General features: G+C 51.2%; 7 protein-coding genes across 7 annotated transcripts; 5 read left to right on the top strand and 2 right to left on the bottom strand.

Annotated features, from left to right (window-relative positions):
• Positions 1–304: 304 nt before the first annotated feature.
• On the top strand, positions 305–2,368 carry ASPVEDRAFT_140874 (uncharacterized protein; the record flags this gene model as incomplete). Its single annotated transcript, XM_040807691.1, has 1 exon — positions 305–2,368. One exon carries the CDS (start codon positions 305–307, stop codon positions 2,366–2,368), a length of 2,064 nt encoding a protein of 687 aa, XP_040672577.1.
• A 125-nt stretch (positions 2,369–2,493) lies between these two features.
• ASPVEDRAFT_56350 (uncharacterized protein) lies at positions 2,494–4,257 on the bottom strand (the record flags this gene model as incomplete). The annotated part of the gene is made up of 4 exons (XM_040815197.1): positions 2,494–3,315; positions 3,400–3,541; positions 3,603–3,930; positions 3,999–4,257. 4 exons carry the CDS (start codon positions 4,255–4,257, stop codon positions 2,494–2,496), a joined length of 1,551 nt encoding a protein of 516 aa, XP_040672576.1.
• Positions 4,258–4,870: 613 nt separating this feature from the next.
• Positions 4,871–5,997, top strand: ASPVEDRAFT_46168 (uncharacterized protein). Its single transcript, XM_040813490.1, has 3 exons — positions 4,871–5,264; positions 5,363–5,512; positions 5,602–5,997. Exons 1-3 carry the CDS (start codon positions 5,109–5,111, stop codon positions 5,698–5,700), a joined length of 405 nt encoding a protein of 134 aa, XP_040672575.1. The 5' UTR covers positions 4,871–5,108; the 3' UTR covers positions 5,701–5,997.
• Positions 5,998–8,993: 2,996 nt separating this feature from the next.
• On the top strand, positions 8,994–11,411 carry ASPVEDRAFT_56348 (putative mucin family signaling protein Msb2; the record flags this gene model as incomplete). The annotated part of the gene is made up of 1 exon (XM_040815196.1): positions 8,994–11,411. One exon carries the CDS (start codon positions 8,994–8,996, stop codon positions 11,409–11,411), a length of 2,418 nt encoding a protein of 805 aa, XP_040672574.1.
• Positions 11,412–12,183: 772 nt separating this feature from the next.
• Positions 12,184–13,902, bottom strand: ASPVEDRAFT_65391 (mitochondrial fission process 1 family protein; the record flags this gene model as incomplete). The annotated part of the gene is made up of 3 exons (XM_040815802.1): positions 13,392–13,902; positions 12,645–13,230; positions 12,184–12,564 (listed from the first exon to the last, which is right to left on the bottom strand). Exons 1-3 carry the CDS (start codon positions 13,523–13,525, stop codon positions 12,184–12,186), a joined length of 1,101 nt encoding a protein of 366 aa, XP_040672573.1. The 5' UTR covers positions 13,526–13,902.
• On the top strand, positions 13,843–14,706 carry ASPVEDRAFT_46161 (ATP19 family protein). Its single transcript, XM_040813489.1, has 3 exons — positions 13,843–14,215; positions 14,323–14,450; positions 14,573–14,706. Exons 1-3 carry the CDS (start codon positions 14,168–14,170, stop codon positions 14,619–14,621), a joined length of 225 nt encoding a protein of 74 aa, XP_040672572.1. The 5' UTR covers positions 13,843–14,167; the 3' UTR covers positions 14,622–14,706.
• A 446-nt stretch (positions 14,707–15,152) lies between these two features.
• Positions 15,153–15,641, top strand: ASPVEDRAFT_56346 (uncharacterized protein; the record flags this gene model as incomplete). Its single annotated transcript, XM_040815195.1, has 1 exon — positions 15,153–15,641. One exon carries the CDS (start codon positions 15,153–15,155, stop codon positions 15,639–15,641), a length of 489 nt encoding a protein of 162 aa, XP_040672571.1.
• Between the last annotated feature and the right edge of the window lie 407 nt (positions 15,642–16,048).

Below are 16,048 nucleotides of genomic sequence, written 5' to 3'. Positions count from 1 at the left end.
AGTATAGAATCATGAGAGACCGTCCTACATACTGTGGAGAGTCCGAATGCGTCGATGCAGTGGATGACTCAGGCACGTCATTGGCAGCTGACCCCGCACTGATAAGGAACTCCGCATGCCAACCTGGAGCTCTGGAGCTCTGGAGCTCACCGCACCTCCAAGCATCGATCATTTATACTCTTCGGACTATTTCCTCCCATTTACCGAATAGGGCTTTGATTCACTGCTGACCGTCTCCGATGTGACCTAAACGGCTGGTCGCCGTCAGCCCTCGGTCGCTATTATCGTTGATATCGCCACAGCCATGGCTCACGTTAGCACGGTGTCGATTCGGAGCATACGCAGCCCACCATACGCAATTTTCCAAGCTCCATACAGCATTTCATCTCAAAGTCGCTGCCTGTGGGGGTGCTCGCATGAGAGATATAACCGCGACCGACACAAGAGGCACATAGAATACATACTCAGCAGGCACGAACGCCAACGAAGACCTCGTCATCCCTTGCGGGACCACCAAACTGTATACCCAGACTACCACTATCAGTCGTGGCGGAATCCATCATGGATCTGGGGCCAGAAGAGCTTCAGGCCGAACTTCCACGAGTTCCGGGGTAGACACAGACAGGAGCATGACCATGACTCTTGGGAAGACCAGGCGCAGAAGCGGATGGAACGTATTAGGAAGGAGATAGAGGCTGATCCATACGCGGCCTTGTTTGGAAGAAGACTGGAACCGTTTGCTTCCAACTTTGGGGCCAGGTTTGAAAATGGTTTCACTTCGCTGTGGCGGTCGTTGTTTGGTCTTGATAAGCCGGAGAATGACACGAAGAATAATATTGGCAGAGCAAAGGAGGATTCGAGGGGTTCTTCTGGTGGTGACATGCGAGTTGCTGAATCTGAAAGGGCAGAAAGTCAACCCCCGCCGGAGTCGACGGGTGCTGCGTTTGAATTCGATCCTGTCAGCGGTCGTATGGTTCCCAAACGACCTGAAGACGATTACGTTATTGAAGGGCAAGCTGCGGCACATGGATCCTCCAAAGACCTTGAACCCCCGTCATCAAAGATAGCTGAAGAAAAGCCATACGATTACTCCGAATCAGATATTGTCGGCAGCTCAAATAAGGGAGACTCGACTATACCTGAAAGTTCAGCTGTGCCCGAGGATACATCCGGATTCAATATTACCCCTCAAGGTCCGGCCTCCGAATTTGCCTCGCCTAAGAAGACCGTGGATGACGTACCCCTTGAAGAGCCTCAAGGAGCTGCCCATGCCGAACCGTTTCAGTTCAACCAAAGACCTGAATACCGAATGCTACCAGATGACGATAGCTACGGCGCTCTATCAAATGATAATATCGTCCAACCAAGCCAGATCCTCGGCGCAGAAAAGACCATTTCCGAAAAGCCAGTAACTGAGCACCACAAGGAAAAAGGCCTCAACAGGGCGGGTTTCCTGTCCAGGCGTGAAAATGAGCATCTCACGTCTACAGCAACTGATGCAAGAGATGAGGAACTTGATCAGTTGCGTGCCCATGATATCCGAGCTGCCTATGAGCCGAGAAGATTAAGTATCGAATCAGAGCTCGAAGCCGAGACACCTAAGAATACAGGCGAATCTTCCACCGGTGCTGTGGATGTTGATAGCCACAATAAGCCCGCGGAAAACCTGAATGCCGACTCATCGGCGCCACCTAGCGAGTGGTCCATCAATGCCGCTTTAAACCAACTAAGCGAACAAGCCCCATATATAAGCCTCTCGCACAAGGATGCACCAGCGACGCGTGATACTTCAAATGCGGAAGTATATCGCATATTTGCATATGATCCATCTTCACTTTCAGTGACAGAAGCCGAAACTACCTCATCGCTTCAAACATCAGGCGAGCTTCTACATCCGGCTGAAGTGCTTACACGCTTGACGAACCCCGCCAGGTTCCTACCATGTCTTAAACAAATGCACGAGGAGGGATACGAAATTGTATCAGGTGGAGGAGATATTCTTGTATTTCGGAAGGTTCCTGAAACAAAAAGTTCAACCATCGACGATACTCAAATCGAGGATATTCCAGAAACCCTCACTGAAGGACATTCCGGTGAAGCGGCTGTGGCCCAACCCGCAGATGATGACTTTCATACCGGAAATTTGCCTTATAATCAATCATCTACCGAGAAATCACATTCAAAGAGCGCTCCAAAGTCTAAGGTTCGAAAAGTACTTCGGCGAATGTTGATTAGTGGTGCCGCCACAGCGGGTACATGCTATGCAATAGGCGTTGTTACTGAGTATTTCAGGACTGGAGGAGTGGACGGATGGGGCATTGATGGGTTCACAGAATTTGAGTCAGAAAGGCGCCATATGGAGCGCTGAATAAAATTGCGAGGGTGTTTCGAGCGGGTTGGCTATTCTCTCCGCTCTTGTGTAGAAGTGAGCAAACAATCTCAACTTGGAATAGTATCCTATGCTCTCCCTCTCAGCATGCTGTATCCAATAGCTCAGTAATCCCGTGAAGGTCCTCCAACGATTAATTCATCATCTGCCTTCTTTGCACGCGTCTCATTCTTCTTGTCATCCCATACCCAGTCCCACCAGGGCTGGCAAAGTCCCTCCGCAATACCCCCGATCTTATCCCTCATCGAAGTCCTCATATTCTCTCGCTCAACGGCTTTGGCCTTACCCTCCTCACGCTTCTTTTGCTCAAACTCTCTCATCTTCGCCTCTTTCTCCTCTATCTCCTGCTGCTCCTTGGCCGCTTTCTCCTTCTCATCATCACTATTAGCCTCATACCCTTCATCATACGGGTACTTGCCAAACACTTCCTGTAACACTCCACACCTCGCCTGTCCACTCATAAGGTACATCATCATCCCACATAGCATCTTTTGCGCAGCCACAAACTCCCACTTTACCCACAGATCATACTCGCGGCTCGCCAGGATCTGGAACGCGCGCGGTTCGCTCTCGTTGTTCGGGTTCGAGAGCTGATCCCATTCCACCTGCTCCATGAACCGGTCTATGTTCGTCTTGCTGTAGAATCGCTCGTTCATGTTCATTCCCGACACATGATTGTTTGTGCTCGTTTCCTCGATGCCGGAGGGTCTGTGTCGGCCACACCAGACCCTCGATGTCTTTTGGCCTGGGAAGATTCCGCGGAGAATGTGCAGTTTGGAACCGTGGAGGCTGATTAGGAAGCCTTCTTGGTCTGGGAGTTTGTCACCGGGGGGCGAGAGACAGTGGATATTAACCAGGTATTGCGCGAGGAGGAGCTTGAACTCGCCTTCTAGGGCTTTCTTGAGGGACTGCTTGCGGTCGGTTGTCTGTAGGGAAAATAAAGTGTTAGTTGGTCATAGGTCGTGTTCATCCCCTATGTGTAATAGATATCACGAAGAGAGCCCACTTACCGTCACGACAGGCACAACGACATGCGGCATACCCCGGTAAGGCTCATAATCCAACGAAAGTGAGCCCGCGGTGTAAGGTGAATCCCGATGCTTTTCGCGGTACCCAGTCCAGTACTCTGGCTTGCAAGAAACTAGTCTCGGTCTGTAGTGAATCAGAGATATACCTATATTTGCATCACAGATGATCAAAAAACAAAACTCACCTCAGGAAAAAGAACTGCCGATGGTTGTCCATCTCACGGCGAAGCTTAAGCATGTTTGAAATCTCGTCAAGAAGAGCATAAACAACCTGACCCTGCGCCTTAACTGCCTCTTCGAAATCAATCTTCGAAGACGACGAACTCGAGCTCGAGCTCATAAGCCAACTGCCAGTATTATCGCCATCAAATAGACCATGCTTGAAGGATGGAACCTTCTTCAGGGTCTTGAACACGCCACGGAACCGGATGTCAACTTTTGACCATTTTCTGATGTCTACCTCACGGCCGTCCTTTGCGGCGCGGAAAATCCACGGGTTGCGTTTGAGGAGGTCTAGGTTTTGTTAGGCAATCCAGTAGTAGTGGAGGAGGCTAAGGTAGATAAAAGACGGGGAAACGAACACGAGCAATCCGCTTTCTCAAGGTATCTGGCCGGAATGATATCGATGTCTGCGCAGTTGAGGTATACCTTTGCCTTAAGGCCGTGGACGTTTATTTCGAGCGGGAGGACGCCATCGTCATCAGAGTCTGATTCGGTCTCGGATATGACCACTTTTTCTTTCTCATATTCGTCTTGTTTTTTATCATCTTTCACTTTCTCCGGGGGTTTGGTGTCTTCTTCTGGGACTGGGGAGAGAACATGGGGTGTGTGGCGGTCCATGGTCGGAATCGATGCCTTTGCAGCTCGCTTTCTCGGCCAGGATGCCGGTTATGGAATTTTTGGAAGGGGGAGGGTGAAAAGGTCAGTGAAGCTGAAATTCACCGAAAATTCAGTCTGGAGTTATCTTGTGATGAGTGTTACTGTAGTGATGTTGGCCGTGAATTTATTTGCGCAGATTATACCTTCATTATGAATTATTTCAAAGCTGGTCAATTCAGCCTGAAGAGCATGTTTTGAGATCAGACAATACAGCTACTTTAACTAGCTAGTTAAACTATATCATTATAAAAGAATAAATACATGTCAAGGCTCACTAATCAGTAGATGCTGTTGAAGACATGTAGAGCAGGGGTATATCTGTATTGATTAACTGTGGTGTTTTTTTTCAGCCACTCATATAAAACCTAGATTATCGGTGTATTCTGGGCGTGTATGAGAGCAGTTCTTCTGGCTGGAGGTTAATTCAGGTGCTCCTGATGGAATCAAATAGGGTTCAATGTATATTGCATGATTATGACTGAGATATATATAGTGCTATTATGCAGGTGGAGCACCATCTCAATTCATATATACGGAATAAACCCCAAAGTAAACACACACACATCTACTAAACCAGAGAAGGCCTAGAATAAAAGCAACAGTGAACTACCAGATAACAGGCCTTCATTTCTCCTGTTTGTAGAACTCAGCTATCGCGGTCCTATCTTATCGAAGTGGGGCAGCGGGGATCGACTCCAACTCCCCCAAGGTCCAACTTCAACCGCCATAAAGCGCTGGTATCCAACATCCTAACCTACACCTCACTATCCTAGCCGGCATCTGGAAGAACACAAAAGACACAGATAATCAAAATGTCTAAAATTCACGTCCGATCCTCCGACGCCCCGGCGCCCGCGCCATTTCTCTCCCAGGCCACCGTGGTCGGGAACATCGCCTTCTGCTCCGGTCAACTCGGGGTCGACCCCAAGACTGGGAAGATCGTGGATGGGAGTGTAAAAGACCGAACTGTATGCTACAAAGCCCTCTGATGTCTATTTATATAATTTTGAATAAAGTGTTGCCGCTTCTTGCTTATCGGAAGAATGCTAATACGGAGCTACGGTAGCGCCAAATCATCACAAACCTCAGCGCGGTCCTCACAGCGAGCGGATCTAGCCTCGCTGACGTCGCCAAGGTGAACGTATTTCTGGCTGACATGAATGACTTCAAGGATATGAATGAGGCTTATATGGAGGGGTTTCCGGAGCCGAGGCCGGTATTTCTTCCCTGACCCCCTTTCTCGTCTCATTTCATTGCTTGTTGTGTCTTTGCTCGGAGGCTAATGTACTACAATTCGATCTGAAGGCCCGGACGTGTGTGGCTGTCAAGACTTTGCCGATGGGCTCGGATGTTGAGATTGAGTGCTCGGCTGTTGTGACGGGGCCGATTAAGGGGAAGCTGTAAGAGACAGTTGGGAGCATGGAAACCTATGAGGGAAAGTCAAAACTGGGAAGAGAAAGTCCTAGAGCGATAAAATGTTAATGATTTGTGTTACTGATTGACTGATGCTAGCGTGGTATAGTTTAGAAGCTGAGTAGCTTGTGGTAGAACCCTGACATTGGAAGAGGATTGGCTCGAGTAACTGCGTCCACCAGTCAAGAAATTTCTGTACTCATACTGACATAAAACGATTGTTGAATGCCTGATCTGCACGCCGTCGGTGGCGGACAGCGTATGTCGGTGACAGGGTGTTGGGCAGCCAGAATGTTCTGTCAGAACAAGGCGAGGGATGCTGAAGATGAAGAGAACTGATAGGTGCAGGCAGTCTCATGCAAGATGCGGGTCCAAGATTCCAATTCCTGCGCTGGCCGGAGATTTTCACGAAGCCAGCGTGGTCGGAGCCTGGAGGAAATGAAGCGCAGCGTTGTATTTTCTTTTTCATGCTGCTGTCCAGCATGAACCTTGGACGCTGCTGCTGGGCCAAATCTTGGGCCTGGGTGGCCGGCAAGCTGATTGGTGGTGGGAGCGGCCTGTGGTCAGGAACAGGCTTAGCGTCGGGTAGCATCCACGGTCTCGCTGATGAGCTTCACGATCACATTCCACAGCTGGCTGGTCAGGGGAAGGGGAGGAATCCTGGGCCAGTTTGACTCAGTCACACCATCCAAGAGACGAACTTTGTGTTCGCGTTCATGCCAACTTCAGGGTGCTGACTGCTGACTAGCCGCTGGCGTCGATCAGGAAGTCTGGACTCTGCCGGGAATTGACGTGGAAAAGTAAGGAGATCGCGCCAGATCCTCACTCTTCACCGTGTGAGTCTGTGACGGGCTTGGCCAGGAAAATCAAGGAGCTTCATGCTGGTCGGAATCACAGGGCGTCGAGGTCGGAGACATGGTCCGCACCGTGGGACCGACTACATGTCGCACGTCCCTTTGGCCCAGAAGATTCATTTTACAAGGAATGCCATAACATCATGTTTGTAGAAGAGGACTGTTTCAGCCTCAGTGCGAAGAATGCGGTTTGGCCGATTTGCTTGAGACTCGAGGTCTGAATCAAAAAGACGCATTCTTGATGAGCCATGCACGTGGTGACGTTCTTGACACCACACCACTACTACTCCGAATCCAGTATTATTCCTGATTTCTTCAATTCCAGGCTAGCTGGGGAACTACCGGTGGCCCCCCCCGTCGTTTCTCCGAACTGACGTCCAGGGAAAAGCACACGAGCGGAGGACCATGCGCAGGAATGGGATGTGATAGCCGAGTGGCTCCGGCAGATGCTTGAGGCATCGTGGAGCGCCGCCTTGGAGGATAACTTGTGAGACAAGCTTGGTGTTTGTGCAATTTCAGGGAAAAGGGGGCTCGGAATGTTTGCGTTGTTTGTTGAGGATCTTGGGCTGCAGGAGATCTCGATTCTCAGTGTCTTCGTTCTTTCAAATCAGCCCTCTTCGAGCCCACTTGAGAAGGGCGAGCTGTGATGGAAAACTGACTTTGGTGGTGGTGGTGATCGGCAGCACTGGTGTGGTGAGAAGCGAGAACACACAGAGTTCTGGCTCCAGACACGCACCGGGCGACCCCACCGCAATCCAGGAACCGGCTCCACTAAAGAGACCAAAGACTCGCCAAAGACACGCCGGCGGTCTCGGCCTGGACCAAATGAGGTTGGGCGTGCTGTGCGCAGACCCGCCCTCCCCATTGCGATGTGCGCCTTGCAATTATGCCGATCGGCGCCTCCATTTCACTGGCCGTGGTTGCGGTCTTTCGCACCATTGCTGCAAGGTCCGTCATCCAAGACCAAATTGGAAAGTGTTGGCTGTCCCACTCCTTGAAGTCGCCCAGCACCACTCGCTGATACTGCGCAATCGTGCTGGGCTGCTGGTGGAGGCGAGATGTCATGCTCAACCTCGCCGTTTATTATTATTCTCGACTCTCAGGAACTGATCCTGTTGACATGTTCACAGCCTTCCGCTTCAGCCTCTGTCTGACGTTGGCGCTGTGCTCAACAATCCGTCTTGAGAGGCAGCGATCTTCTGCCAACTCAGTCATTTCAAGCATTTTATGAGATGGATCCTGAATTCTCGTCTTCCAGTTTTCACTTTTCGGTCGCCTGTCGATCCAAATTCTTCAAGATGGAAGAGAACTCTTGGAGCTAGCCACCATGGTCCGAAATCACACCAAGCCTCCAAGAAGCCAAGGCCCTCGTGTTGTATTTGTCTTACCAACGGGTTGAACTCGGTATTATTGGCCCTCGCCTGGCATGGCGTCATATTTCTAGCTTCTCTGTAATCGTCTTTGAATTGACTCTGCATGAGCGGACGCAAAGGATGCTATCATCTTTCACATTCTCCGAAAGCAAAGAGAGCAGGCTGAAACAAGGTCTTTTTCAGCTCGGGGTCGAGGGAGGAGAGGGCCGTCTGGAAGAACAGCGAAGATGGGAGTTATTCTTAGAAGCGAGAACAAAGATTACAGAAATAATAATACGCCGGTGTCTGTTGCGTAACCCACTTGTCTTGTACTAGTACACTGTGCTATTGCCACGGCCCTCCACTGCCCCCCTCTCCCCAGTCTCCTCTTCTCCTTTCTCCTGCTGGCTGCTGTTCTTCCTCATCTTGATCAACTCTTCCGTTCTCCTCTCTCTTCTTCACCTATGCTTCGCCATCGTTGGTGCTGTCGTTGACGTTGCCAGTCCTTGGTTTTTCTTTTACCTTCTGCGTCAATGAACCGTTGGGACTGACAATTCATCGCTTGCTCTCTCCTTGCATCCCTATCCCACGGTCGCGCCCTCTTTTGAAACAGGTACCATAACAACCACCACCACCTCCGCCATCCATTTTTTTGACAGTCGCCTGTTCTAGATACCACCGCTCGCTCCTTACAGCATTCACACTCGTTTATCAGCATACTCTATCGCTAAAGATTAATTAAAGGGGTTTTTGTTGGTTAACTCGCCTGTCAACCCACCCCCTGCCGCTCTTTCAATTGGATTTGTTTATCGCCCGAGGAATATCCATCGTTTCTCCCACGCGTATCGCCGCCAGCCTCGTTGCCCCTTGCGGAGAAAAGAAAAGGAGGAACTCGACAATCGCCGCCAACCTCCAGACGTTAGACGATCGCATCCAGTATCGGCGCTCGAACTAATCCTGCATCCTTGGATTTCGGCCCGAACTCTTGAGCCCTTGCTCAGTCCTCTCTTTTATACAGCTGCCATCGTCTCTGCCATTCCCCGCGTCTTCCTGATCGTCTTGCGTTAGCCAAATCACCATGGTATCCCAAAGCGCTCTTCTTGCGGCTGTTCTGTCGCTCGGTGGGCTGGAGTTGGTTGCTGCTACCCAACCTAATGCTCGCTACGATCACAAGCAGGTCAAACGCCAGTTCGGCTCTTTCCTAAATGGCCAAGACTCGGACCCAAAGAATTGGTTGGGTTCGATCTTTAATCAAAATCAAGGACAAGAGCCTGAGGGTACAACTACCACCACGACCACCTCGGCTAAGGCTCCCGAGGAGCCAGATGTGGTGGTTGTGCCAATTACTCTCTCAGTTGATGATAACGGCAAGACGCACACTATTACTGGCACTGCCAGTACCGGCGTTGCGACAGGCGCTTCTTCTACCACTACCTCAGAGGCTACAGTAGCGGCTGTTACAGCCACAACTACTGCGGACTCCAAACCTGCTGAGACTAGCACCACCACCTTGTCGTCGACGACAACAGAAGGCCCACTGGAAGATTTATGGAATGGCCTTGTCGGTTCAACTACCGAGTCTGACAGCTCGAGCACAACTAAGACAGGTAGCTCAGAAACCGCTAATGATGCTGTCGACACGAAGTCCGTTGACACCAAGTCTTCTGACACCACCGACACCGCTACATCTACATCGACCACCACGTCAGATGGCCTGCTTGGTGGACTTGGTTCAATTTTGAACCCGGACAATGATTCTTCGTCTTCCACTTCGACCTCGACCTCGACCAGCACCGGAACTACTGCTGACACCGCGTCTAAGCCAACCAGCACGTCCGAGAACTTGCTTGATCTTGGTTTGACTCTGGGAGGTGATTCTTCGACCTCATCTACGACTGGCACTGAAAAAAGTACTGGAACCACCACTCAGACGTCGCCTACAGCGACCTCTACCTCGTCCGAACCCCTAATTGATCTTAATTTGGGTCTCGGTGGCGATTCTTCGTCGTCTACTACGAGCACAACCACTGGTGCGACATCTACTACAACCGGTACCTCGGGTAACTTGTTCGCTGGCCTTGATGGCACATCCTCTTCTTCGACTTCAAACACCCCCGGTCCGACATCTACCAGCACGTTTGGCCTTCTTGATGGTCTTTTCCCTGGCCAGTCTTCGACTTCCACTGGCGCTACGCCCACATCTTCAAGCACTTCGGGCGGTTTGCTCGATCTGCCGACAATCCCCATCAGCGTCCCCGAGTCGACACAGTCATCTTCAAGCTCAATCAACATCGTGCCTACTTCTGGAATCTTGCCTTTGCCTTCTGATGTGACAAGCGCCCTTTTCCCCTCATCTGGAAGCTTGACAACTTCGGTCCCAGTCATCCCGCCAGCACAGACGTCTAGTTCTAGCAACTCGGCAATTCCTACTTCGTCCTCGGAAGGAGGCTTGATTACTTCGAGTTCCACTGCGTCTCACCAGCCCACCTCTACCACTGTTCCTACGTCTACACCTACTCCAATTATTAGCACGGAGAAGCCCACAACTACGGAACCGCCCACAACCACGCAGACTCCGTCAACCACCGACCAGGTCTCGGAAAATACCGACTGGGTGGAGACTAGCATTATCATGGAGCCTACTCAGACTGAACAGGAAACAGCAACCGAGACGACTACCAGCACTTCCACTCCCCAGCTTCCTGGATCCATCGCCCCCGCTGGAGGCCCTCCTAACCCGCCTGTGGACTCGACTTTGATCCAAGTGGGCTTCACCAGAGAGCTTCGCTATTCATTCGTTGCAACCAACCCGATGTCTGTGTCTCAAATTTTCCTTTACGTTCCTCAAGGCCTGGCATACGCCCTTGAGGGGTCAACCAACGACGTCCCTATGTTCGGTATCTCTCAGTACGACAACGAAGCAGTTACTGGATACATTGCAACTGTTGCTCAGGCGTACGTTCCGACAAGTGATGTGGAAAAATTGCGGAAGCTGCTGCACAACCCCAACTCCCGACTTTATGACCAACCTAATGACTCTGTTGAGACATTGATGACCATGATCGACCCCTCCATCCCACTTGTTGTTGGCGACTATGATGGCACCGGCAGCTCCCTGTCCAATGGCAACGGCGATGACTCTGGCAGCAGCAACAATGACGGCGATAGCTCAAACAACGGCGGCTACGACGACTCGACTGCTGGCGCTAGCAGCAGTGGTAAAGCCAAGCCAAGCTCTGTCGGTATTGGCGTTGGTGTCGTGGCTGGTGCTGCCGCATATGGTGCCGGAATGTTCTGGGTCGCCCGCCGCTACCGCAAGAAGCGTCAGCTTCACCGTCGCACGAGCTCAACAGTCGATCAGATGAGCGAGGGTGGTGGATCTCTGTTCACTGGCGGTGGTCGCATGTCTCGTGGCAGTCAAAACAGCCGTGGCACCCAACGCACGCAAATGATTAGCGCTCCCGTCATGGCCGAAAACTCGTTGGGATGGAACTAAGCCCATTCAAAACGATGTACAAAGAAAAAATAAAAAAATCACATGGTCTTGGGTCAAGGCAGCCTGGGGCAGTATAGCCTAGGAAGAGTGGATGGGAGAAACAAAGGTCTCTGCACCGCTTTCCCTTGTCCGTGGGATGCACTTGGTATATTATTGGTTCTGCCTGTATCTTCTATACGACGGCGTCCTCACGCCTCCTTTTTTCTTCTTTTCTACATACTTTTTTCTTTTCTTTTTACTTATTCCCCATACTGTTTTTGACCTTTTACCCCTTCCATCCTTCTCTTCTTGAACCCTCTTCTGTGACAGCGCAGAGACCTGACTCCTCCGCCATTCTCTCGTCACTTTTAACTCTTTTTGGATATTATTCCAATCTACCTTGATCCGACTCTATCCTTTATCCTTTCTTGTTTGTACAGCTGTATAGTGAAGTGACTGTAGAGAAGAGACGAGCCATGTTTGGCATGAATTTATATGTTAATAGTTGTTCTTATGGATATGGTGACTCCTTGTTTGATAAAAGATATTCAATTAAGTAAAGCCTCGCCGATGTGATTATTATATGCCATGCCAGGTCTGAAGGAAATAAGAATTGTAGAGTACACTTGGGCAACAACAAGAAAAAGAGAATAGAGTAGAGACTGCGTAGGAAAGGGTGCATGCATCAGGCAACATGTATAACAAAGTGAAGTCGAGAGAAACACTTATTTCTTCAAAATAGCCTGCCTGCATTCCTTCCGTTCCTCCCCTCGAAACACATCCGGCAAGGTGTTCACTCAGTTTTGCTCTTGTTCTCTTTCTGCTTTGACCCGAACCCCAACATTGCCAGGATCCCTGACTCTCCGCGCTCCTCGCGCTCGCGCTTCCTTTGCTCTTTCGCGCGCAGCAGATCCTCTTTATAGTCTTCCCAGCTTACTTCCCCGTTTGCTGGAAGCTCCCCCTTTTGCACCTTGATATGGAAATGGTCTAGAGACGTGGGGTCCTCGTGATCTTGATCCTTTCCAGTCCTTGACACTTCTGAATGCCGTGGTAGCTCCCGGACGGCGTCTTCGCCTCCGTAAAGGCGTAGTCCATTGCGGAACACCCAGTCAACTCCTTCCTCGACAGGGTGGTCAAAGATGTAAGGCAGGAATGGAACAACAGAGAGACCAAGCTGGGTACCAGTTAATAAGTTGTACACTCTCAGGCGCTTAAGAAGGATCCGGTTTGTGGGAAAAAGAGGGAAAAGCATACACCGATAGGAGCCCACGTTCTCATAAACGTACTCTTTGCGCCCTTCAACGCCCGCCCGGAATATCTTACCACAGTATGGATCGTAAAGGCCGGAAGTCCCATACTTGCGAGACCCTGGAACAATGCGCGTTGTGCCATAACTACCCGGTAATCTTCAATCAGCGGGACTCGCGCTGTCGGCCAGGGTGTGAGCGTATCGCCACCTCCCACCCCTTGTCCGCTAGGGTACGATGAACCCGATGGTGATTGTGAATTGCTCAACGGCCCCGTAATGTTTCCCGTCGCCATGCCCATGACTACTTCCTGATGTGTTAGGTCTGACGAATCCTTATATGCCTCGCAGGGTGGTGCCAGGACCCGCCGGTTGCGTAGGTATGCCTTGTACCCTTCGTGTCCGACATCGCCGAGTAGGTACGTCCAAGAGATGGCGTATGCGGAGCGCACGAGGATGGGATGCGCGACTGGGCGGAATGACTCGCCTACATCGGAGGTGTAGGCGACGTAGCGATGGGCGGAGAGGAGGATGGTGCGTAGACGTGTGGCGTAACCGGCATAGCGGTAAGGGGTATCGACTGAGTCGACGGAGCTGGGTTTCTGTCAGATTTTGGAGTGCCTCCTGCTGTGTATAGCTGCGGCTGCCGCTAGAGCTGGGCTTGCGGGCGCTGGGGATAGCTGTGGGGGCGGCGGGGAGTATGGGGAAGGGATGGGGGGATGAACGGCAGGCGACAGCGGGATCAATGGACGTACTATGGACTGTAGACATCGTCGTAGAATTGGTCGTCGTGATCAACGATTCTCTGCAGGTGAGGGTTGAGCTTTGCCCGTTTAACGGGCTCTTGGGGCTCAGGAGGTGATTCTTCTTTTCCCTTCCCCCAGAACATGATGGATTTGCGTGTGGAGGTACAACTAAAGTGGAGGGGGGAGATGAAATGGAGGTGGAGATGTGAAGTGAGAAGCAGCGAGGGAGGTGGTTTCGACAAGAAGAAGATATTACTATGCTACGGCAGCGGTACAGCCTCCCTTAGTCCTCATACATCGGGACCATCGGGAGATCCAGCCAGCCGCAGTGTCAGGGAAGAGATTACTTCCCCAAGGTTCGGTATAAGCTGTTCCTCTGGTCATACCAAGCGATGACACGAGAGCTACGAAAGTTCCGATGTGAGCCTTGCTCCGCCGTTCTCCTCATTTTCCCACCGCGATACTGACTGATTTTCCCTCCCAGCTCAACCATGTCAATACTTGACTGGGTATTTCTCCGGTGCAGAGCTTGTGAAGAGACGGAGAGCTCGTGTGTCCCAATATACCGACGTCATTCACACCGGGAGCTATCGGGACGTCATGTGATTTTATGCATCGCATTGCTGACTCATGAATAAACTGGCGGCTAACCGCATCTGGTAAGCCCCAACCGCCGCAACTTCCATCGCTGTGCCGTTCGGACGACTGCCGCAGAACCAGCTCTTTCGAACCGCTTCATTCGCCCTAACCGTTCATTCTCGAACCCCTTCCCCTCAATCGTCATAATGGTCGTCTACTACCAGCTCGCCGGCAAGCAAGTCGGCTCTCACCACGTATGTTCCCGTCGCCCTGACGTCGTCTGGCTCCTTTCCTGTCGTCCGGGAAGGACACGGAGTGCCGCTTAACAGGAGGCTGGCTAATACTTGTCAATTTCATATAGCTCGCTCTCGGTATCCTCGGATCCCTCTTCGGTGGTGTCTACCTTGCTACCCGTGGCGGTGGTGCCCAGCAGAAGCCCGCTGCTCCCCCGATCCAGGCGTCTTCCAAGGACGAGGAGGTTTTCATTCAGTATGTTTCTCCGCATGCTAGCACACGAGTCCTGTGCAATAGCGTATTGAGATTTGAGTCGTTGCAACGTGTCCAATTTTCAGAGACACGAATGTTAGACCAATTGACTGACTTGTCTTTAGGGACTTCCTGAAACAAATGAACGGGGAGACCAAGAAGGAAAACAACTAGAGTATCCCTAGGATAACTGAAAGGCCGGATGATGTCCTGATCTTCAAGACTCGAAACACGATGCATTTCCCCCAGGATGACCCGATATACACCTTGGTTGGAAGCGTGAGGGGTCAGAGCGATTGGAGTGACTGTGATCGCTAGCCGACGGCTCGATAGAGACCGTGGGCTAGGCGGATATGTACATATAGAGGTATACGCCTGGAAGACTTATTTTCCTTTCGTAATTGTGCAATTGTGCCATGAGGTTGGCGTAGCAAGATCGGAGACTGCTCTGTAGTTGAAGCAATGGTTGTCCTTGCAGTCTTTACACTAGTGTAAGCTTGTGGAATATTGAGATCAAATCTCTCTCACTATTGAGGAAATCATACCATCCGAGAAGAGACTACATATCTCATCATCTTGACAGGAATGATAATGCTGGCTTAGTCACCCTTGTAAGGCCAATCTCCCCCGAAACCGAAAAAAAGCGAAGCTTTAGCTACACTTAACGTGCCTATCTATGCCCACTTCCAACCTCCAATCCTCACCATGAAATTACCACCTCTCCCCTTCCCGCTCGCTCTCAACATCGGCACCGACATCGTCCACCTTCCCCGCATAACGCGCCTCATTACCCGCCCCGGAGGCTACCTCACCCGCTTCACACGACGCATCCTCACCGAGCAGGAACAACGAGATTTCCGCGCCCGATTCCCTCTTCGCCCGGCCAATTCGGATACCGTCAACCCACAAAAGGAGGGCTCTGGTGCGCCTACGCGTATTACACCCGATATGGCGCGGTGGATTGCCGGTCGGTTTGCAGCGAAAGAGGCGGCGCGGAAGGCCGCCGCGGCTGGCGCAAAGGGGGTTGGATGGAAGGATGTCGTTGTTCAGGTTGGCGGAGAGGATGGCGCTGAGGGCAGACCGGAGGTTGTGTTCTTTGATCCCAAGAGAGAGGGCGATAGGGGGAGGGTCGGACGGTTATCGATCTCGCATGATGGGGAGTATGTTGTTGCGACTGTGCTTGCGGCAGGTTGAAAGTCGAGATGTGCAAGGAAATGGAAATGACTACTTGACCCGGTTGGGAACGGCCATAAACCCGGTTAACCACGCTGCAAAGTTCTCGCGTCCTGAGACCGGCAATGGGGCAAGCTTGTATGGAGAAAATACTCTATCCCCCACCCACCTAGCGCTTGCCTGGCGACTTTGTGTGCTGAAGCACAACCCGTGCCATTGGAATATGTCTGGATGCTGGAATGGGACCGAGGAAACTCCTGTCTTGCGTTGTCGGTATATTCCAGGCGATGTTTGGCATAAATGGACAGATTTCTGGGGTCGTGCTGGTGGGCATTATAGACATTGTGTGAATGCTACATATGGAGTATTAGGCCTCCGTGTGCATAGTTAACACCAGTAAATGACCAATTCATGTTTAGCCCTATTTC

This window comes from Aspergillus versicolor (genome assembly GCF_001890125.1).
Source record: "Aspergillus versicolor CBS 583.65 unplaced genomic scaffold ASPVEscaffold_11, whole genome shotgun sequence".
Lineage (NCBI taxonomy): Eukaryota > Fungi > Ascomycota > Eurotiomycetes > Eurotiales > Aspergillaceae > Aspergillus > Aspergillus versicolor.
Note: the sequence above shows the minus strand (reverse complement) of the source record. Positions and strands in the feature narration are given on the sequence as shown.